Source organism: Taudactylus pleione, unplaced genomic scaffold, assembly GCF_031769625.1.
Source record: "Taudactylus pleione unplaced genomic scaffold, aTauple2 ptg000038l, whole genome shotgun sequence".
Taxonomy (NCBI): Eukaryota; Metazoa; Chordata; class Amphibia; order Anura; family Myobatrachidae; genus Taudactylus; species Taudactylus pleione.
Genome location: NW_028284440.1, coordinates 2,305,430 through 2,330,191, shown reverse-complemented (window position 1 = coordinate 2,330,191; position 24,762 = coordinate 2,305,430). Strand labels below are relative to the sequence as shown.

Here is a 24,762-nt window from a genome sequence, read left to right as displayed (position 1 = left end):
TTCCTAGTGATGTGGACAGGATGGGGATATAATACTAGGAATCACTGGTCCATAGGGAGGGGGTGGGGTTGTGTAACCCCACCCCCTCACCATGGACCTGCAAAGCCACGTAATTACATAAAGAGCCCGACCCAGCCCCCAAAGTGGTCAGATGCATCACCTTTCTGGGCTTCTCCTGGAGAGGAGAATTTAAAAGTAGGCAAATATGTTCTATGAGCATCAAACAGGATTGTGGGAGATGGATCATATCAGTGTGGTGCTGTACTGAAAGGGAGAGACAGAGATCTCCACTGATGAGTTCCTCTTTTCAGACCAGGGCAATACGCCGGACCCAATTTCTTAGCAGAGAATTTGGTAGACAAGTATTTGAGCAGGATCTGGGGCCACCTAAGCCTCTAGGCCCCACTGCAATGGCACCCCCTGCACCCACTATAGCTACACTAAATGCCTATAGGAATAATAAGTCTACTGTATACAGTCTCTCTTCCAGGGGGAGATGTACTAAGTGTAGGAGAGAGATAAAGTGGAGAGAGATAAAGGGATCTATTTACTAAGCCTTGGATAGAGATAAAGTACCAGCCAATCAGCTCCTTGCTGCCATGTCACAGGCTGTGTTTGAAAAAATTACAGTTAGGAGCTGATTGGTTGGTAACTTGGTACTTTATCTCTCTCCACGATTTAATACATCAGGCCCCCAGTGTGAAAAGGAATGTTTAATGCTCAGTTAGAGGCTAAGGTAGACTTGCAGCAATTTTAGCACTACGCATGCTCTATAGCAGGGGTCAGGGAACTTTTTTACCTTTTACCCCAAAATATATTTAGATACGCCGATGTTATGCCCTCATAGTTATGCCCCTGTAGCAGTGCCCCCATAGTAATGTCCCTGTAGCAGTGCCCCCATATAATGCAACTGTAGTAGTGCCCCCATATAATGCCCCTGTAGCAGTGCCCCCATAGTTATGCCCCTGTAGCAGTGCCCCCATAGTTATGCCCCTATATTAGTGCCCTCATAGTTATGCCCCTGTAGCAGTGCCCCCATAGTAATGCCCCTGTAGCAGTGCCCCCATAGTTATGTCCCTGTAGCAGTGCCCCCATAGTTATGGCCCTATAGTAGTGCCCTCGCCCTCATAGTTGGCCCCTGTAGCAGTGCCCCCATAGTAATGCCCCTGTAGCAGTGCCCCCATAGTTATGCCCCTGTAGCAGTGCCCCCATAGTTATGCCCCTGTAGTAGTGCCCTCATAGTTATGCCCCTGTAGCAGTGCCCCCATAGTTATGCCCCTGTAGCAGTGCCCCCATAGTTATGCCCCGGTAGTAGTGCCCTCATAGTTATGCTCCTGTAGTAGTGCCCCCATAGTAGTGCCCCCATAGTTTTGCCCCCATATAATGCCCCTGTAGTAGTGCCCCCATAGTTATGCCCCTATAGTGCCGCTTGTAAAAAATAAAAACACTTACCTTAATCCCCGCTCCCGCCGCCGTCCTGTCTGCCCGGCTGCTTCTCGGAACTATGGGAGAGGCATCATGACGTCTCTCCCATAGTGCACATGGAGAGAGCCGGAAGCTGGAGTTTAGAAGAGAACTCCAGCATCCAGCTAACGCGGCGCTGCAGGGAAGGAGCCGGGCGCCCGCTGGTAATAACATCTCAGCCGGCGTCCGGCTTAGAGCCTCCCTGCGGCGCCGGGCTGGAGGTCACTGACGCCGGGAGCAGTGGGTGCGCCGCTGCACCCGGCGCCAGTGACCTCCATTCCTGGGGATAATGGACGGACAGATGGGCATGCAATGATTCATATGCATGCCCGACTGTCCATCCATTACCCCCAGGAATTTTATTTTACACCATGTGGGGTAATTTACCCCTGTTCCCCGACCACTGCTCTATAGCTAAGTGTACGCAATTGGCGATTCTGAGCCATATACACGTCAATCGCATCTCCACTTGCAGCTGTAGGGGTGTAATTGGATGGCTATAGGCATTTGTACGGAGGCTAGGGGCCTAGTCCAAAGATATACAGCAATGCCATTGCAGCTGCAAATTTGTACAGGGCGGTTGTGCGAAAATCTGCAAATCTCACAGCCACTCGGAACTGTATTGAGACGCCCACCAGCAGCTGCGCAAATTCAAGTGACTGCTATCAGACTTCTGAGTAACCCTATAGTTGCACAAAATGGCAGCGGGAACTGAGATGCCAGAGCCATTTTTACTGCCCCACCTCCTCGTTGCTACCCAAAAACAGTTCCTGCCTGTCAATATTCACTTTGCAAATAAATCATCACAGTGAGCGACAATGGTAATGAAATGTGATGCATGAGCAGTGTGATGCAGAGGCATGCGCAGTGTGACTCGGACGCATGCGCAGTGTGACTCGGAGGCATGCACAGTGTGACTCGGACGCATGCGCAGTGTGACTCGGACGCATGCCCAGTGTGACTCGGATGCATGCGCAGTGTGACTCGGAGGCATGCGCAGTGTGACTAGGAGGCATGCGCAGTGTGACTCAGATGTATGCGCATTCTGACTCAGATGTATGCGCAGTGTGACTCAGATGCATGCGCAGTGTGACTCAGACGCATGCGCAGTGTGACTCGGACGCATGCGCAGTGTGACTCGGATGTATGCACAGTGTGACTCGGATGTATGCACAGTGTGACTCAGACGCATGCGCAGTGTGACTCGGATGCATGCGCAGTGTGACTCGGATGTATGCACAGTGTGACTCAGACGCATGCGCAGTGTGACTAAAACTGCCCACACACATAGCGATATTTTACCCGATCTGGCCGATTCCGACGCATTGGAACAACAGATCGTGTAAAATATGGCCAAAATCCTGAGTCCCCACTCACGATCACGATGCGATGCACGTCCCCGCAGGTCACACATCGCATCTTCAAATGTGCCATGCTGTAGGGCAGATCTGACAATCTCGAGTCAGGATGCATTGGAGTAGTTAGGAGCCACGATAGATCTTGTGTCACATTGGCAGCTTTTTCATACCAAATCGTGTGCAGGACTGCCGGGGAGCTCCCGGGGAGAGTTCAGGGGGACATCGTGTACATCGGCTGATCGGGAACACATCGGTATGTGTGTGGGCACCTTCAGAGGCATTCGCAGTGTGACTCAGATGCATGCGCAGTGTGACTCAGATGCATGCGCAGTGTGACTCAGAGGCATTCGCAGTGTGACTCAGATGCATGCGCAGTGTGACTCAGATGCATGCGCAGTGTGACTCAGATGCATGCACAGATAATCGCTCAACTGTGTAAACATCAGCTTTGAGTCCATTTCTGAATCTTGCCCTAAGTTGAGTGAGGGCATGTTGTGGGTGTGGGCTACACAAAGTGTCATGTATGCATAGATCCATCTGATTGTGGGCCTGATTCAGACCTGAACGTTATGCTGCACTCACTCGAATTGAGTGATTTTTCGCAATCTGCGCATGCGTATGAGTTGCAATGCGCGTGCATGAACCAGTCATTGCGATGTGAAAGCGCTAGTCCCGTAGCCCGCAGTCGGGCCGCTATTTTGAGTGACAGATAGTGCCGTTTGTGGGTGGTAACAGGGGAAGGTGCTTGTAAACAGGAGTGTGGATGTGCGAACGCAGGCGTGCCCGACCGTCAGAACGGAGTTTAATGGGTGTGCATAATTAGCAAAGTAGCGTTATTACACACGCGACTGGGTTGTATTTTAGCCTGAACTGCTCGCAATGTTGTGGTGGGAAAAGGCTGCCACAAGCGCTGCGAGCAACTCCGATGGCTCTCGATGTTCCCGATTAATCCTACAATTGCCAGTAGATGAGGTGTGTTGCGAGTGGCAAAGGAGCGTCTTTATACAGGTGCGAGCGCATAGTGCGGCCGCTCGCTATTAGTTAGTGGACGCGACGCAGTGCGAACACATGATTTAAATAGCCGGACCCTTTTAGCCAGCGAGCGGCCACAAATAGCGTCCGGGTCTGAATCAGGCCATGTGTACGAATCTCTGGCACCAGGTACTTCCACAAACAGAGAGATAGGGGCGGTACGGTCACACAGACATGTGCAAAAGTTTCTCCTTTTCATAGAAAATTATCACAAGTGACTAACTTAAATACGTTTAACATTAGTTTCTATTTTCATAAGAAATGAAGCCAGTGAAAGGCTGTTTATGCCAGAACCTGTGTACAACAGATCATTCATTCCAGGTATTTGAAATCAGTTGCTTCTGGTAAGTGTCACTTTTGTTCTTTATGGCTATTATCAATATTACAGAATGAATAGTTATTAGTCAATGCTCTTGTTCACGTGGATTAAAAGTAACCATGCAATGGCTCCATTGTCAATCTGCACTACTTTGCCTTGAAGCGACTAAAGAAACTAAGTCAATGCCAAATCAGAGGTTTTGCCCCTGTGTATCTGGCATCCGAAGATCAGTGCAAGAAAATAAACAGCACAAAGACAACCAACATAAAGAACAGAAATGCTCATTTTCAGAAGCGTAGGTGAGTGTATGCTGTCCAACACAATGGGAGTCTGCATGGTATGCTGGTGCCAGTATTTTTTTCTCATTTCTATTTTTTTATACTTTTACAGCCAAAATTATTATAATATTTCTCACTGGTTGCAATGGGCCACATCATACATTAGGAAAGCAAACGCCTTTCTACTAACATTTAAGCATGCTAAATCTGCTGAAATGCTATCCAGATCTGCTATACAGTACCCATAGTCTGGTCAAGCAACACACATTTTATGATAAGCCCTGACCGTTTCAGGTCTAATGATTAGAACATACTCGTCAAATTGTGATTACTGTGAAATATGCATCTGCTAAAACAGGTTGGGTACGGGATCCTGGTGCACACATTACCGACGCCGGAACCACGACTAGTTTGAAATACCGACACCTGTAGGTAAGTACTCTAACCCTACGCCTAAACCTAACCCTCCTCCCCCCACTGCAGCCTAATCCTAACTCTCCCCTCCCGCAGTCTACACCTAAGTCTCCCCCTCCCTCTCCCCCGCAGCCCATCCCTAACCTTCTTCCTCCCACAGCCACAGCCGTAACTAGACTTTTTGGTGCCCTGTGCCAGAGAGAGCATTGGCGCCCCCCTCCGCAAATTTTTATATATGGACATAAGATAGTACACCTGAAAAAGGGCCATGGTTTCATGGGGAAGAGCCAGGGAAGATATAGGGGAGGCCAGGAGATGCTGGGGATAAAAGAAGAGGAAGCTACAAGTGAGAATGATAATAAACAGGAAAATTGACAGGCCCAAGCAGTGCCCCCTGCTCTGCGGTGCCCTGTGTCATGGTAGTGGACGCAATACCCTAGTTACGGCCCTGCCCACATCATAACCCTTCCCTTAGTGCCTAACTCTAAACCTAACCCTAATCCTAATACTTAACGTCAAGATGTCAGCGGTCAGAATCCTGGAGCTGGGATTCTGTATGTTGTCAGGATTCCGGCACCGGCATCCTGACCGCCAGGATGCCAACTACATCCCACTAAAACATAGACCTGTTCATGCATACACAAAGTCATAGACACTAGATGAACGACACAGCAACTCACAATGTCAGTACAAAGGATTTGTGTTTGTAGATTGAGTAGTCTGACAGGAGGTAATAAGCTCAGTTTGATAGGCTTCTTCCTTGATGTATATGGCAGCCAGCAAGAAGCTTGTAAACAGTTTACAATGTTACAGGTAATTTTCATAATTGTAAGGGATATTAGGCTGAACCACACATGGTAGAAGTTTTTAACAGTAGTTATAAAACCACTTATAATAAAATTTGCATGAGCCCTGGCATGTCTGGAATAAACAGAACACAATCTCCATATATGCAGATTACATTTTATTCTCAATCAGAATCCATAATCTTCCCTTCCAAATCAAGGGGTTAAATTCCTAGGCTCACTTTCAGGCTACAAAAGCAACCCAGAAAAAATATGAGATATGGTAAGAACTTACCCTTGTTATCTCTATTTCTACGAAGTCCATAGGGTTCCACAGGATACCTTGGGGTATAGGTGTGACGTCAGTCGCAGGGCACCAAAGAGTTAAGCTTTCAGCCTCCCAGGATGCACTAGGTCCCCCTCCTATACCCCGCCCCCGGGCCAAGGCACCTCAGTTAGTTACCAAGCCATAGGCCGGAGGAGGAGAAGGAAGAGAGAGAACAAAGATCTGGACACATACAAGAATCACATTCTCACCAGAGGGAGACGGAAAACCGGTGACCAGAGCAAAGCCCATCTGCAGCACAGGTGCGACAGGGCGGGAGTCCTGTGGAACCCTATGGACTTCGTAGAAATAGAGATAACAAGGGTAAGTTCTTACCATATCTCATATTTTCTACTTCAGGGTCCATAGGGTATCCACAGGATACCTTGGGGATGTCCCAAAGCAGTATCCTTTAAGGGTGGGGACGCTCCTGTGCAGAAAGGAGAATCCGCCGCCCGAAGGAAGCATCCTGAGAGGCGAAGGTGTCAAACCTGTAATACCTCACGAAGGTATGGACAGAAGACCACGTAGCAGCCTTGCAGATCTGAACTGCCGAGGCACCACGTCGAGCTGCCCACGAAGGACCCACAGACCTAGTGGAATGAGCCTTCAGAGAAGGAGGGACCGGTAGGCCTTCATGAAGATAAGCTTCAGAAATAGCCATACGGATCCAGGCTGCCAAAGTTTGCTTTGAAGCAGGCCAACCCTTTTTACGGAAGCCAAAGAGGACAAACAAAGCGTCCGACTTCCTAAACGAAGAAGTGCGGTCAACATAAGTCCTTAAGGCCCGCACAACATCCAAAGAGGCCTCACCCACGGAAAGACCCGGTGAGTTAAAGGCCGGAACAACTATTTCCTCGTTAATATGAAACTGGGAAATAACTTTGGGAAGAAACTCGGGCCGAGTGCGGAGCACTGCCCTGTTCCCATAAAAAACCAAGAAAGGGGGTCTACAAGAAAGAGCCCCTAACTCAGAAACACGTCTGGCCGAAGCAATGGCCAGAAGGAAAACAGTCTTAGCTGTTAGCCATTTAAGATCCACTGAGCCCAGTGGTTCAAACGGCGGTCCTTGGAGAGCCCTCAGGACCACAGCCAAATCCCAAGGCGCCACAGGTGGAACAAAGGGCGGCTGAATGCGGAGAACACCCTGCATAAAGGTGCGCACATCCGGGATTGTAGCAATCCTACGGTGAAACCAGACAGATAGGGCCGAAACCTGTACCTTCAAAGAAGCAAGGCGAAGCCCATGATCTAGTCCCGCTTGCAGGAAGGCGAGAATCCGAGACAGACGAAACTCCCGCGGTGCATAACCTCTCGGTCGACACCACTGGAAGAACGTATGCCACACGCGATGGTATATCCTCGCGGAAGACGGTTTCCGAGCTCGTAACATGGTACGCACCACAGAGCTGGAAAACCCCCGGGACCTCAGCATGGCCGTCTCAACAGCCACGCCGTCAAAGACAGCCGAGTCAGGTCTGGGTGAAGGCAAGGACCCTGAGACAGAAGGTCCGGTCGTAGCGGCAACCGCAGAGGAATGTCCACGGACAGACCCTGAAGGTCTGAGAACCAGTGCCGTCTGGGCCACGCGGGAGCTATCAACAGGAGCGTCCCTCCTTCCTGTTTGAATTTCCGGATTACCCGTGGAAGAAGGGAGACCGGAGGGAACAGGTATGCGAACCGGAACGTCCACCGGACGGACAGAGCATCCACCAGAGACGCCCCTTCGTCTCTTGTGCGAGACCCGTACACCGGCAACTTGTTGTTGTGCCGGGACGCCATGAGGTCGATTTCTGGAAGACCCCACCTGTCCACCAGTAGTTGAAAAACGTCCGGGTGCAGGGACCATTCCCCCGGATAAACGTCCTGGCGACTTAGAAAGTCCGCCTCCCAATTGAGCACTCCCGGGATGAAGACCGCTGATATGGCCGGAAGATTGCGCTCCGCCCAAACCAGGATCCGAGAGACCTCTACGAGAGCCGCCCGACTGCGAGTTCCTCCTTGCCTGTTTATGTAGGCCACGGTGGTAGCGTTGTCCGACTGGACCTGCACCGGGCGACCCTGGAGAAACCGCTGTGCCTGCTGGAGAGCATTGAAGACCGCACGGAGTTCCAAGATATTTATTGGAAACTCCGCTTCTGTCGGCGTCCACCTGCCCTGGAACAAGTGTGGACCCGAAACTGCTCCCCAGCCCCGAAGACTGGCGTCCGTTGTCAACAGGACCCAATTTGGAACCCAGAACGGACGTCCCTTGTTGAGGTGGGTCGTCTGTAACCACCACGTAAGGGACAGGCGAACCTCCTGGGTGAGCACAATCGTCTGGGACTTCAGAGACTGAGTCAGCCCGTTCCACTTGGACAGGATCAGGTGCTGCAGAGGTCTGGAGTGAAACTGGGCGTATTCCACCATGTCGAACACCGACACCATGGAGCCCAGTAACCTCATCGCCGAGTGTAAGGACACCCGGCGGCTGTGCAGACAACTGCGCACCCTTGACTGTAAAGCAGAGATCTTGTCCTCCGTCACGAAGATCCTTTGCTGTCCCGAGTCCAATAAGGCTCCAAGATGCAGAATCCTCCGAGACGGGATTAGAGTGGACTTCTGCCAGTTGATTAGCCAGCCGTGCCGTTGCAGCAGTGCAATGGTCAGGTCCAAGTGGCGTAACAGGAGCTCTGGAGATCCTGCCACCAATAACAGGTCGTCCAAATACGGCAACATGCGGACTCCCTGCAGCCGCAGAGAAGCCGCCATGACCGCCATCACCTTGGTGAAAACACGTGGTGCTGTTGCCAGGCCAAAAGGTAACGCCCGAAACTGGAAGTGGTCGCTGCTGATTGCAAACCTGAGGAACTGTTGATGGCGCCAAAGAATAGGGACATGCAGGTAAGCGTCCTGTATGTCCAATGACACCAAGTAGTCCCCAGGTTCCAGCGCCAGAATGATGGACCGTAGGGTCTCCATCCGAAACTTCGGGACCCGCAAAGACTTGTTGAGTGCTTTGAGGTTGAGAATCGGACGATATGACCCATTGGGTTTCTGTACCAAAAATAGATTTGAATAGAAACCCTGGCCCCTCTGGGAGAATGGAACCGCCACTATAACTCCAGCCTGGAGCATAGTGTGCAATACCTTCCGCAGCTCCGTAGCCTTGTTCCGGTCTGATGGGAGACCCGTGGTGAAGAAGCGAGCCGGGGGTCTGTGCCGGAAGGAGAGGGCGTATCCGTGGGAAACCACCTCCAGAACCCAAGTGTCTGTCGTAGTGGTCGACCAACACTGGGCGAACTGTAGCAGGCGGCCTCCCACCCTGGGATCCCCCAAAGGGAGGCCCGGACCGTCAGGCCGCAGGCTTGCCATCTGGCTTGGGGGCCGGACGTCTGGTACTCCATGCCTGCTTCCGGGGCTTGACCGATTTCTTAGGGCCAGCCTGTCGAGGAAACGACTGTGGTTTGGGCCTGCCCTGGGCCCTAGATGACCGAAAGGACGATGGTCCCGAACCAGAAGGAGCAGCGGCCGACGGGAGACAGGCAGATTTGGCTGCCGCCAGCGTGGCCACAATCTTATCCAGATCCGGACCGAAGAGAACTTCTCCAGTAAACGGCAACGCTTCCAGACCTTTCTTGGAATCTGCGTCCGCCTTCCAGGATCGCAGCCACAAGGTGCGACGAGCAGCTACCGCTGCTGAAGAAATTCTAGACACCAGAGTACTAATGTCTAGAGCCGCCTCGTTGATGTAGGTGGCCGAATCACGGAGATTGCCAATCAACTCCGCCTGATCGGCCGGACAGTCGGATTCAAAAGAAGCCTCTAATGAATCCGCCCAGCGCTCCATCGCTCTGGCAACCCAGCAAATGGCCATAGCCGGCCGTGCTGCCCCCCCAGCAAGGGAATAAGCGGACTTCAGGCAGATTTCTACCTTGCGGTCCGTAGCATCCTTAAGGGAGGACATGGATGGCATCGGCAATGTGGCACTACGGACAAGACGGGTCACGTGAGAATCCACCTGTGGAGGGGATTCCCACTTCGCAAAATAATTATCCGCGAACGGATAAGCCACCGCCAGGCGTCTCTGCGGCTGGTATCTTTTGCCAGGTTGTTTCCACGCCTCCTCTAAATGGTCCACCAACTGACCCGAAAGAGGAAAGACTGTGGCATCGCCCTTCACATCTTTGAAAAAGGCATACTTAGATTTAGCCGCTGGGGGAACTTCGTCCTCAATCACCAAGGCTGTGCGGACCGCCCGAATAAGTCCAGGAATATATACTTTGGACTTAGCATCAGCGTCCTTAGTATGGAGAGGTTCCTGATCGTAAGGATCTAGAATCTCCCCATCATCAGACGTCCCTTCGTCATCCTCATAAGGAGCGGACAGAGACGCCACCGGCCTTTTATGAGACCGCATCACAGACTCCCCTTGCAACACATCCGACAAGTGCTGTACAGAACTCGTCAGGGAGTTAACCCACGCTGGCTCCTGAGAACCCGGGAGCGGGGAAATAGGGAGACTGTGGGGTACCACCAATTGTCGTGGGAACCCCTGCATGGGTGACGACACCACAGACTGCTGGGACAAACCCATCGGAGTAAACGCGGGCTGCGGAGCTAACTGGCCCACTAACGCTGTTAACGCCTGAGCGAAACAAGCCCAGGGCGGCTCCTGTACCGGTGCTGTAACCGTAATAGGCCGCGCCATGGACAAACACTGCCGGCAAAGGCCCTCCGCGCTACCCTCCCCCTCCGCTAACGGTACTTTGCACGTGGTACACTGTAGCCGGAGGGGAAAATCACTTTCAGACATGATGGCCCCACGTATGTGACCTCTCTCACCAATTAAGTATTAAATAGGCGAGAGACCACCCTGCAGCACCGCACCGCAAGGGCTTTAGCAGAAAGAACAGGGACAGTAATAAAGCTGACAGTTTAGAGAAGAAAAGATTACAGGCAGCAGCGCTAGCACAGTCACATACAATGCAGAAAAATAACAATTCCTGCACTAACAGCGCTGATCACTCAACTACACAGACACAGGGCCTGGTAGGACACAGCGCTGCATACACAGACCTGACCACAGCGGAGGAGAGGTATGCGGGGGGACCCAGATCACGATGCTTCCGTCCAGCGCTTCCAGCAGCGTTCACCATGCGTTCTGGAGAAGATGGCCGCCGAGGAGCAGAGAGGAGGCTGGCCTGGGGGAGGAGCGCTGCCACAGGACCAGTCGGCAGCATGCAGAGAGGGCTGTGTGCAGCGGGGGAGGCGCCGGCTGTGAGACAGGGAAGGCGCGCTCCCCTGGCATGCATTTAACCCCTGGGACGCCGCAGCGCTACCGCTCTGCTGCGGTCCGCTGTCCCAGGGGGTAGTGGAAGCGCAGGTTGGTCGCCTGGCTCCACGCTGCAGCCAGTCCCCAGGGAGCCCCCTGCCTGGGGACTTAGGACCATGTGATCAGCGGGGACCCACCGCGGGACCCCGCTGCTTACCTCTGTCCCCCTTGAATCCGGCCATGGTCCGGAGCATCTGGGGTCACCGCTAGCTGTGACCCCAGACGCCCACCAGCATCCCCGGATCAGTACCGGCGTTCTGGTACCGGCGGGGTGTAGGGAAGACAGCATGGACGTCAGGACTGACTGTCCATGCTGTTCATCCAGATGTGCAGCCACAGCTGCATGAAGAATAAGCTTCAGGGGCTCTTCTAGCCCCCACTCCAACAGGTGCACCCGACTCCGGCCGGGCACCAAACTAAACTGAGGTGCCTTGGCCCGGGGGCGGGGTATAGGAGGGGGACCTAGTGCATCCTGGGAGGCTGAAAGCTTAACTCTTTGGTGCCCTGCGACTGACGTCACACCTATACCCCAAGGTATCCTGTGGATACCCTATGGACCCTGAAGTAGAAAGATGAAGTTATCAATTGCTTCAGCTCACAGAACATACAATGTACACCAAAACAATATTATCCTTTTAAATAGTATACTGACAACCTGACTCGGATATACTTAACAAAACACTATCACCATCTTTTGTGAGGTATCTGACCTTATTCCAATGGCAGATTTTACCTATGGTCCCCAGTAACATCCGTCACCCACAGGGACTGCCTAGCAGGGGCAGTGACTTCCCATTGGAAGAGCTCCCTGTTTATCACATGATGGACAGGGAGTCCCAGGGGGAGGTGTTTTCACCCCCTGGGACTGCCAGTCCGGACTGCGATACCAGAGAGTGCTACCCAAGGTAGGTTACTACCCTGCTAGGACGGTAGCCGTAGGTGGCTTCCAGGTGCTGTAGCCAATGCAGTCCCTAGAGGCCAGCTTGTTAATTTGTCTGCATGCACTGAATCACACAATTACACACAATTACAGAACCAGCCAAGTCTGTAAGGAGCTGCAGCTGGTTATTACCCAAAATAAAAACAGATCTCTTCAAGATTGGAAGAATCAAATGATCAAGATGAACGTGTTATCCAGGCTGCTCTACTTATGTCAAACTCTACCCCTCCAATGCCTTAAAATTCCTCCATAACTACACTTTGCATTGATTTTGGAAGGTACAATATTCTGTCTTTTATAACATATTAGGGTTATTATTTTTCCACTCAGCTTTCCTATTTTGTACAGTGCTGGCTCCTTCTTCGGTCAAAATATTATCAAGTCACAACCCTCTCATCTTTCCTCTGGCTCCCAAGGCAACATTGACCTACCTCATGTAACCACTTAACTGGCTAATATTTTTTCCAACATTGTCATTTTTTTTTTATGATTGAACTCATTCAACACAATTTTATTAAAAAACATGTAATTTTCTTTTTTGAAACACATAACATTAATATCACTTTTGATCATATCGGTTATCGATATATTGGACTATCGATGATCGGATAATCACAACATCACGACTTTACATTTCCCCAGCGGTTGCTCCTCTGAGCAGCCTCAGGTATACACTGGGGGGCTGCGGGCTACTTTTTTTCCATTCCCTTGTCGTCTGCTCCTCTCTGCAGCTGCTGGATGGGGGTACTGCCATGCTGCCCCTCCCCTAGTATCATGGCATGCACGTGGGGGAAGGTTGAAGATGCAGAGGGACTGGAAGGTTTCATCCCTTTCTCACCTCGTGGCAGGTAGAGTGCAACTTTTACATGGCTTCCAGTATGTTTGTGCTTTTTTCAATTGTTGGAGCTCCAAGAATAATGCGTGCCATACATCTAGCAGGCCAATCCCCGTTTCCACAATGCCAATTCTGAATCCGATGATCGCCGATGGACAAAATAGAACATGTTAAAAATCCCCGACTCCAATCTTTTTTGGGTCGGAATTGGCAAATCGAGATTGTCCAACGTGTTGGATTTTGCCGATCACATGACCTAGGTATCAGCAGAACGGTGAATTGCCCCAATTAATTGCTGATATTTGGCCAGCATAAGTCTTTATCCCAATGAAAATATTTTATCAATTCTTACAGCTCTTTCAAATAGCTAGACCTATTCATTATATTAACATCTGAATCCTGTTGCCTGCACAGCACTTCCTTGCCTTATCTCCACTGTTTATTTAGAAATATATACTGCAAATCTGGAAATGGCTGAGATATAGGGGGATATTTCCAATAGAAATGAGCGGTTCGGTTTTGCTGAAAACCGAACAACCTGAACTTTGGGGTTTCGAGTCGAACCAAGTCCCAGCTCGGATCAATTTGGGGTTCAGAGTACAACAGAGTCCCAACTTGGGTCTTCTCGCCAAGTTCAGAACTCGAATCTAAAAAACGGATCTTGCGTGTTTTGGATTTAATTTAAATCTTTCCCTTGTGATTTCAGGTGCTGTGAGGTCGTCAAAATTGACTGTAAATGAATGCTATTGATGTTAATGATACTATAGTATACAAAACAAGTCCAAGTTACATGATTTTGTCTGTCAATTTTTAAAGAAATCCAAAACCGAAAAAAAACACTTAAGGGGTGGTTTTGCCAAAAACAAAACAAGATGATGATTTAGAACCAAAACAAAAACACGGGGGTCGGCACACATCTCTAATAACTTGATTTACACAAAAAATAAAAGAAAACACACATTCTTGTCTCACTGGTATCTATCCCATATAATGGGCAGATGCTGAAGGAAATGCAATGACCTTGGCTCCTTTCAACACATGTCACAAACTTCTGGCAGAGAATAAAGGACCTCATCCTAATGCAAGGACGGCTCAGCGTATAGGCACCTAGCTCCAGAAGGGGCGTCCATGGGCAGGCTGGGCTTGGAGCATAAGCATGCGGAAGCAGGTAATATTTAAAAAAAAATTAGATGAAGTCAAAAAGAAGTGCAATATAGCAGCCCAAACAACAACAATAACCTGCCCCTAAAAAGAGTACAAATAAATAGCAATACAAAGTGAATATATGAAGTTCAAAGGCGCTGCACTAAAATCATAACAGTAAGTCACTTGAAGTGTCCTCTGTTTGGATAAACGAATATGTTCTGAAATTGTTTTCCAAAGATGACATCCCACTTTCTTCACCTGATGCACTTTTTCTCATAAGAGGAAAAAAAGGGAAACCAAGAATATGTAGTAATTCTTTGATATTATTTATAATAGGATTAATTTTCTGATGGCCAAAACATACCGTGCTCACTTATAGAGAGAGAAATATTTATGCACAAAGTTATCTCTTGCAATCTCCTCGCAGTGGTAACAGGCAATTAGCACCATAGTGTTAGCAGCACACAAACAATTAGGTAGCAAGAGGCGTATCCAACTCACTAGTATATATGTGGTAGAAATCTTATAGCAGTTTCTTTAAATGTCAGCATACCATACTCACACAGCGAACCAGCAGATCTTTCATATAATGAAAGAATTACTACACATTCTTGGTTTCCCTTTTTTCTTCTTATGACCACACATCATTGAGGAAAAGTGCATCGGACAGCACAGACGGTGTAATGGTTAGCATCACTACCTCACAGCACTGAGGTTGTGGGTTTGATTCCCACCACGGCTCTAACTGTGTGGAGTTTGTATATTCTCCCTGTGTTTGCGTGGGTGTGCTCCGGTTTCCTCCCACACTCCAAAAATATACTGGTAGGTTAATTGGCTCCCAACACAAATGAACCCTAATGTGTAAGTGTGTGCGCATGTGGTAGGGAATATAGATTGTAAGCTCCACTGGGGCAGGGACTGGTGTGAATGGCCAAATATTTCTGTAAAGCGCTGCAGAATATGTGTGCGCTATATAAATAACTGGTAATTAATAATAATCTGGTAAAGAAAGTGGGATATCATCTTTGGAAAGCAATTTCAGAACATTTTTGTTTAATCAGAGGACACTTCAAGTAACTTACCGTTATGATTTTAGTGGAGTGCCTTTGAATTTCACATACTTTGTAATGCAGGAGCCAGTGCCGGATTAACTAAAGAGAGGGGTGGGCACTGCGTGATATACCTAGACACTGTGACTATACTGTGTGTTGCATAATGGGGGCACAGTGTGGCATACCTGGACACCTGTTTGTGGCATAATGTCACAGCCAGTGGCGTAACTAGGGTATTTGGAGCCCAGGGCAAATTTGAAAAGGGAGGGCCCCCCCCCCACATCCCGATATGTGCGCGTGCCTTCGGCGCATGCGGAAAAAAAAATGGGCGTGGTCACTTAAAAATGGGGCGTGTCAACATGACACACCCCTTTATTTTCATGCTGAACATTCCTATCCATATGCACCTTAACCCCAGTAGTACCCCTTATACAGTACCCCAAGTATGTAGTTGTGGTCCCTCTTATGCAGGCCTATAGTAGTGCCCCTTATACAGTATCCCCAGTAGTGGTCCCCCTTATACAGCCCCCAATTAGTTCCCCTTACTCAGTGCCCGCAGTAGTGGTCCCCCCAAATGCAGTGCCCTATGTAGTGTTCCCCCTTATGCAGTGCCACCAGTAGCAGTCCCCACAATGCAGTGCACCCAGTAGTGGTATCCCCTTATGCAGTGCTTTTTATATAGTGCCCCCAGTAGTAGTCCCCCCTCCCCTATGCAGTGCCCTTTATATAGTGCCCCCAGCAGTAGTCCCCTCCCATGCAGGTTTCCCAGTAGTGGTCCCCCTTATGCAGGCACCCAGTAGTGATCCCCCCTATCTAGTGCCCCCTGTAGTGGTTCCCGCAGTGCTCCTAGCAGTAAGCCCCTTATATAGTGCCCCCAGCAGTAGTCCCCCCCCTCCCATGCAGTGCCCCCAGGAGTGGTCCCCCTGATGCAGGCTCCCAGTAGTGACCCCCCTATCCAGTGGTCCCTGTAGTGGTCCTTCCTGTTATTGCCCCCAGTTGTAGTCCCCCCAGTGCAGTGCCCCTAGTAGTAGGCCCCTTTTATAATGCCCCCAGTAGTAGTTCCCCCCCCCAAGTAGTGGTCCCCAGTTGAGGTTCCCCCTCCCGATTAAGTGCTCCCAATAATGGTGCCCCCAGTAATAGCCCCCCCCCAGTAGAGGTCCTCCTAATAATGGTGCCCCCAGTAATAGCCCCCCCAGTAGAGGTCCTCCTAATAATGGTGCCCCCAGTAAAGGTCCTCCCAATAATGGTGCCCCCAGTAATAGCCCCCCCAGTAGAGGTCCTCCTAATAATGGTGCCCCCAGTAGTAGCCAACCCCCCCCGTTGTGCCCCCACCCCAGTAGAGGTCCCCCCAGTGGTAGCCACCCCCGTTGTGCCCCCAGTAGTGCTGACAGGTTTTTAAAAATATATATATAAAAACATACTTACCTGAATCCACGCTACTGCTGCTGCTCCTCCAGTCCGCAACACCGCTCCCGCCGCCGCCCGCCAGTCCTCCCGGGCTGGCGCGCTCAGCATAATGGGACAGACGTCATGACGTCTGTCCCATTACCCGCTGCAGGAGCCGGACGGAAGTCCGGCTCTTGCAGTGGGTGCTGCAGCAGTCAATGAGAGTCTATCTGACTCTCATTGGCTGCTGTTTAACACACGCATCGCCGCCAGCGCTGGCGGCGATACGTGTGTTATGCACAGCCTGAGCCCGCCTCCTGGCGCTATTGGGCAAGCGCTCAGGGGGAGGGAACGGGCTCAGGTGTGCAGCACAGGACCGGCACTGGAAGCCTAGCGCCGGTCCTGTGTAAATGTGTAGCGCTGACCGCACTCATTGCGGTCGGCGCTACACTGGTGGCTAACTAGGGCGGGCCGGACCGTGGCCGGCGGCGCCCCCCCGCGCGCCGCCGGTCCCACGGCGCCCAGGGCAAGCACCACGCTCGCTCTGCCCTAGTTACGCCACTGGTCACAGCGTGCATAATTTGGGCACCGTGTAGCAAAATAGGGTTCAGTAGGGCACAAAGACATACATTGGCACTGTGGGCCTGATTCAGAAGCGCTCGCTAGATGCAATCGTTCGCACGATGTGTATGCAAATTGCGTAGGCCCAGTATTTCTTAGAGAGCGATCACAAAGTGTATGCAGACACCCACCAGCCTGTTTTAAGACGCCCACTTGTGCACGTCATGTCCAGGAAGTGTATGCAACTATCGGTACATCGGATGCTATCACAGCGCTTGAGGTTGACCATACCCTGCCGCAAGCACTGCGAGCACTTCAGTGTAAAAACAAGTCAGGTGACGGGTACTATGATGCTGTCTTTTAATTATGCACACCTCTAAAATGCGGTTGAGATGCTCAGGCACGCCTGTGTTTGCCAGCCCGTTACCACCTACAAACGGTTTCTCCTGTCACTCACTCTGCTTGGCTGTCTATGCGCAGCGAGCGAATGCATTGTGAACTTTCGCTTAGGTATGCACGTACATCGGTATGGTAAGGTATGCACGTACATCGGTATGGTAAGGTATGCACGTACATCGGTATGGTAAGGTATGCACATACATCGGTATGATAAGGTATGCATGTACATCGGTATGGTAAGGTATGCACGTACCATCGGAGTAAGTGCTTAACCCTTAAAAAAAAAATTGTGTTGACCATTTGTGTGTCAACTTAATGACTCTGTCGACTTTCTTACTCTTAGTGTGTTGACCTTCAGACCCCGTCGACCTATTGCCTGTCTAACTTCCATTGTCTACCCAAACATTGTTTACATTTTTACTGTAGACCTAATGATCGGATACCGCGGAATAATGGGGGCAATGGGCCTGATTCAGAGCCGCTCGTAAGCGGCCGCTCGTTCGTTCTGACCGATGTTCGCTCATCTGCGCATGCGTACGGATTGTAATACGCATGCGCGAACCAGTCAGAGCGGCCGAAAATCGTTTGTTCGCTATATAGCGAATGCCTGCTACTTTGAGTGACAGGAGGAGGCGTATGTGGGTGGTCACAGGAGAAGGAGCTTGAAAACGGGGAGTGGAATTAAGAACGCAGGCGTGCTTAAAGGTCAAAACGGGCGTTTTATGGGTGTGCATAATTAAAACAGCAGCGTCATTGACCACGTCACCTGGTTGTTTTATAGTCAGAACTGCTCGCAATATAGTGGTAGGAAAAACCAACCACAAGAATAGCGAGCAGTTCATACGCTGTTCGAAGTACTCGATTAATCTAATAAATAGCGGACATGACGTATGGTGCGAGCGGCAAGGGGGGCGTATTTTTCAAAATTTCGACCGCAAAGAGCGAACGGTTCATTTGAATAGCCACCCCTTTTTTTTGAACGAACGACCGCAAATAGCGAGCGGCTCTGAATGAGGTCCAATGTCCTGACATCTTCCATCATCAAAGCAAACTAATCAGACATACTTGCTGTGGCAGACTGGAAGTCCCCCCTCTCCTCCCTCTTTACAAGCAGTCCTCAAAAGACTAATGTAACTACCATTGCATGTATGTGACATGTTTTATTATGAACTCCTCAGTGTCATTATATCAAATTTGGGAACTCTGGACAATGCATAGTAACTTGAGATTGGCATTCACAGCACAATGACATGCTCAATTCTACTGTCAGACTTGGAGCCTTCCCTCACCTTAACCACACTTTCCCAACTACTCCACTCCCCTCCCACCCATTTATTTTCTTCTCTTCATCTTTCCCTGTCCTCTACCTTTCCCTGTCCTCTACCCGACCCCCACCTTAACCCCTCAAAAATAGATTGCCCTCTACTCTTCATTTCCATAATTTATATAATGATATGTTGATTGTAAGTTATACCACTCCTTGGTTGCAGTGCTATATGGTTTGTACACAAAGGACCTCATTCAGAGGTGCTCGCAAAAAGCGACCACCCACAGCTTTTGCGAACGGCCAGGTGATGGTCGCGATTATCGCAACCATAGGGCTTGCGACGAGACCCTTATGGTAGGGTCTCATCTGCCGCAAGCCCCAGTGAGCTTCCTGCTCAAATAGACAAAGAAAGCTCACTACTGACATCACGAGTGATGTCAGTAGGGCCGCCCACAAACGGTAGGCATTTCTTCAGGAACGCCTCCGTTTGTCCAGCCACCCCCCCTCCGCCTACAAAACGGGGCGAGCTGTCGATCAACATGGACAGCCGCCCCGTTTGTAGCGAGCCCCGAAGCGAGTGAATTTCTCACTCGCTACTGGGCTTGCGCGTGGCGCAGCGCGCGCGTGCAGCCCCACCATTGACCCGCTTGCGAGTGGGTCTGAATGAGGGCCAAAATCATATGTGGATCAACATTTCTTGTGGTTCAAATTTTCAACAATTCTTCAATAGACACTTAAAAAGAAAAGAAAAAAGTGAGCTAGCTATCCACACCCAGAATATTGTTGCCTGACAATACACATACAAACTATAGCAAGATCATAATTTAAATAAATACATAAGTAACATAAATAGTGTATAATTGTTAAAATAGCGTTAAAAGCTATATAGGTTAGATTTTCTTTTTTTATGATCACGTATAAAACAACCACGGTATTTGAGAGAGAGGATGGTTTCAAACTAGTTTAGAACACATTGGAAAGAACAACAGACAGTATGCCTTCACATAGCGCTACTGTACTTCCTTCTACTGTAGTATTAATAATTAACCTCAAGGTGCAGCTTATGTTTCTGCAGACACTTTACTAACATGATTTAATTAAAACTCACTTTAACTAATGATAACACATAAGACAGTTTCACCATTTATTCCATAGATGAGAATGGATATTATGAAGATATCAGCATGGGATGATCAGAATAACGTTTCAGTAATAGGTCTTAGGTAAGGGGCTCATTAAATAGAATTGAAATGATAGAATAATTGTTTTCAGTAATGGAAAAAAAAATCTTATAATTAAAAACAAATGTAAAATTTGCACCAGAAAACAGGTCAAACACATATGCATCTAACACTCCTCTTTTACAGAGGCAAGAAGGAGGATGAATGGAGCAGACAAGCAAAGGCCAAGTACAGTAAAGTGTTGACACAAATGCAGCTGTGTCTGGACACAGACACATTTATGCCTGTCTGAAGCCATATCTATTGCAGCCACTGAAGGACAGGTGCAAGATCTGAGCTGCTTATGATAATGACCGTCAGCACGGATCTTGCTAGTGTAAATTAAAAAGCATTTAAACAAATACAAAATTAGAAGACAAAAAAAACCCCTCTTCCAAAAATGTTTATTAAGGGAAATTAATCAGGCTGCAAACTCGCTGACAGCTCAGCACTCTCAGAAACCTGTTACCTATTACATTTAGCACCATATGTACAGAAATTGTGTTGGCTTGCAACAGAACTCTAATGTAAAGCTGGAGATCAGAACTTCAAATTAGCTTACTGGGATTGGAGACCACAAAAATACCCTGTCATACTTGAAGTCTATTTGTTTCGGAAACATAGATAAATAGCAGTCTGGGAACTGTTCAGGACAGCAGTGGATACCTGTACAGGTTTTGCAACCTGGAGATGAATAGCAGCCTGGGCACTGCCTTGGGTAGCAGTGAATAACTGTACAGCAGGGTGGAAATGATTAGCAGTCTAAAAACTGCAAATGACAGAAGCTAGGAGAAGCTGAAGCTGGAACAGAAACTGATGAGCTCAGAACTTGAGCGTGCACAATGGAGTGTGCACCAGACAGCAGATACAGCTGATTGCAGGAAGTGGAGCTGCTGACACTGGAGCCAGGAACTGGTAAGGTACAAGTTGTGCTGGCAATGAGCAGATGCAACTGAGGGGTTTAAATAGGATACCCTAATCAGTCATTGGTGACTCTGATCAGGTGGAGGCTAACCCTTCTGTGATTGGGACAAACCAAAGTCAGCTCATTAGTCCAACATGGCGGCACCCATGCAGCACAGAGCCCAGGAATAGGTGCCAAAACATCAGCAGCTACCTGGGCTCAAGCTGTTTCTGTTTACTGTAATGGCCAGCAGGAGCGTTCCAGGGAGGCAGAGTCTGTTGTGTGACACATACACAGAGCAATTATCCTTCAAACCAGTCATGTAGATGGCTGGTTTGGAGGATTATTGTGCAGTGCATGGTCATCCTATGATGCTTAATTAATTTTTCCACATAAAAAACTACAGAAAAGTTGTGTTAGGGCTCTTACCTTTCACTGACTTCCCGATGCTGTGGAGATAGGTTATTGCTGGGTAATTTGTGTTGAAGTCCTTTAAAACCTTTTCCATTTGTTGAGAGTTGTGATATGAAAAATCTAGACTTTGAATGGAGAGATGAAGCCCTCCCAGACACATACAGGACATGATCACCTGTTTGATAGAGAATTGAGAAGCTTTCATTGCATTTCATTCCCATAAAGTATTTTGTTTTAGTACATTTTTATAAATAGTTTACATTTAAAAATAAATGGGTAGTTTGATTGTGTTTAAGAAAAGGTAATTAATGTGCAGTATCAACTTATAGCACTAAGGGGTCTATTCAGCAACAGTGACGATGTTGCCCAGAATATTACCTGCCAACATCGTCATGATTTTTTATCAATTATTACATTTATGCAGGAATAGTGGTTGCGTTAATACGCTGTCCCTGCGATGTTACAGAAGGCACTGTTTTCGGAATTCAGAAAACAATACCTTCTGTTCCTGCTTCTGCAAATGCTCAGTCATGCGCTTGCGAACAGTCTCCATCCCTACTTCCTGGTGCCCGCCAACAGGTAAGTCACTCTACAGCCTGTTAAAACTGTCCAAATTGATTGACATGTGTACACGGGCTTTATATTATATACATTTATATTTATGTGCTTTTATAATTAAAATGTATATATACTTTTGAAATGTAAAAACAGAGAAATATAAATGTATACATAATATGAAGTATGTGAACACATGTTAATCAATTTAGGCAGTTTAGACAGGCTGGACATGTACTTACCAGTCGGCAGTCACCTTAAACCAGGGACGGAGACTGGGTGGAGTTTCAAGATTCTGCAGGGACTTATGGGAAAAATTCCCTATGTCCCTGCAGATTTTGGGATATTTAAGGATTTTCTTCATAGAACGCCATTCTGAGATGGCGTTATATAAAGTAAATATTTTTGGAGTAATTTAACGTTTTGCGCTTCACTAAATAGCAAAAGTGTTAAAGTACTGTAGAGATCAATGGCTGATCCCTACAGTGCGGTACCTGGCGAGATGGGAATGAACGGAGAAGATAATGGCGTTATCTTCTCCATTAACCCATTGCTGAATAGTGGACTACATAAAAAATGTGGAAATGATAGCTTCCGCATGTTTATGTAAAAAAACTATCTGAGGCTGTTAAATGTGGCTGGAGTCTACCAGGGGTCTTCAAACTTGGCCCTCCAGATGCTGTGGAACTACACATCCCAGCATGCACTGCACATAGTTTTAGCATGCCGTTATATCAAAAAGGTGGCAGTGCATGCTGGGATGTGTAGTTCCACAGCAGCTGGAGGGCCAAGATTGAAGACCCCAGGTCTAGACTATGACTACAGTCTGTATCCAATTGCCTTGATTGGGCCACACGGGAACATGCACATAAAGGATGAGCACTTGTAAAAGGCTACACACATATTGGGCAGCCGGATCTGCCAGTGTATGGTCACGATTACATCACAAGTCAACTGCTATTAGACACCAGTCACACCAAGTGCTGATAATAATACATTGTGTCAAACTGTTTTGATGAGATTACATTGTGTCTAATTGTCTTGTCACTGATCCTTATCTCCCCTTGTTTCAAAAGTTTAAAATAGCGAATATAACAACAACTGTAAAATAAATTAAATAAATTGAAATAAATAAAAATAATGAGATATATAAATGTAAATGTTTATTTCAGTGCCGTTTAATTGAGTCAGACCTTGAGTAAAGCAGCAGTACAAATAAAAGAGAAAGATGTGATGGCACTAGTTTCCATATCTCAGGTAGAAACAAAAATTGGTGCAGCTGTCTGCAAAGAGAGGTGTGCAATCCTCCCAAAAATAAAAGTAAGGATAGGATAAGGCCGCGCACTCAGGACGTTTAGAGCCAAACAAGTCTATATTTATTTTACAAAATATTTTTTAAATATACATAGACTTGTTTGGCTCTAAAGGTTCAGACTAACAAAATAAGTGAATACGTAGGCAGCTTAATGTACACATATTTGGTCTAGCTACAATCAGAGAAGTAGCCACGTCTATTTGAGGTTAGAATTCTGGAGCTGCACCCATTGGAAGAAAGTACCTGTGATAAACTTAGAGAAAGGCATCCCCCCCCCCCCCACACACACACACACACACCATTTAATGCACACAACATTAAAGAGAATTCCAATATAATACTATATAATAACAAAGAGAGAGTTATGTCAGATCACATATTAATCATACATTTCTACAACAAATCTGTATATATTATATGATTCATAAATATTAAAATGTGGTATAAGAGTATACAATAAAACAAGATTAGGTGAACAAATATTACGTATAAGTAAAATCATTATATACATATATTATCTAATCTATCTATCTATCTATCTATCTATCTATCTATCTATCTATCTATCTATCTATCTATCTATCTATCTATCTATCTATCTATCTATCAAACATCATAGAAAGTCAGAAGTGACAAATAGTTATATATAATGTAAATATGTCAACACAGCCTTTTCCATTACCCAGTGCATTGTCCTTAGTAGTTATAGAGAAACTTGTCCACAAACTTTCCGTGATCACAGGCAGGCACCGAGGTTGTTGGTAATACAAGATACTCGTTTTCTCCCGTTGTCAGCGGTGATGCCTCTGGTTCACACCACTAAGAAGAGACAATTAGGAGTGTGTCTCCTGTGTAAAGTTTTCTCTTCATAAGCACACAGACACAGTTCAAGTTGTCCCTTCACAAAACGCACACACAAACTGGCGCCACCTAGCGGTGGTTGTATAACTCGCACAGTAACTATAATAACTCAAGTTGTCTGTCATAATAGAGCGTTCAATGTGAATGGTGGGTGGGTCACAAGTACAGGAAGCAGATGCACAGAAGATAACTAAACTCACTGTAAGCTCAATGTATATCTACATGTGTCTCAACATGTGCAAACGTGAACAAGACAAAAGACGTCTGTGCATGCTGACCTACTAGTATATACACATGGCAAGTTACTGAGCTTCGTTGCCGTCATAGCTCATAATAACGGCCTGAGTAGACTTTGGCAAAGAATATCCACCAGCATTCCCACGTTTAGTAAAGCAGCTGTATTGCTGCCAGAAGCAGACTCCTTTCTGTAGTGTCCTAACAGTCAGTCAACTTCCGCTAACCTGGGAGAGGAGGGACAGTCCAATGTGAAATGTTAAAATGAATTGAATTTCAGTGTAGAGCGAACTTGATCCAATCGGAAAATAATGAAAGCAGAAGTATTGCTATTCTCACACTGTGAAAAGGAGTCAGAAATGATCATTTAAGCAAAATGAGTCT

At 47.8% G+C, this 24,762-nt stretch overlaps 1 protein-coding gene across 1 annotated transcript in view; it reads right to left on the bottom strand.

Moving 5' to 3' along the window:
• Nucleotides 1-24,162, bottom strand: part of CPM (carboxypeptidase M) — a 92,284-nt gene extending 68,122 nt beyond the window's left edge. Inside the window, exons 1-2 of the mRNA XM_088452460.1 lie at nucleotides 23,966-24,162; nucleotides 21,429-21,588 (exon numbers count right to left, since the gene is read on the bottom strand). Coding sequence (XP_088308586.1) covers nucleotides 21,429-21,588; nucleotides 23,966-23,974 — 169 coding nt within the window. The 5' untranslated portion in view covers nucleotides 23,975-24,162. The remainder of the gene's footprint in view (nucleotides 1-21,428; nucleotides 21,589-23,965) is intronic.
• Between the last annotated feature and the right edge of the window lie 600 nt (nucleotides 24,163-24,762).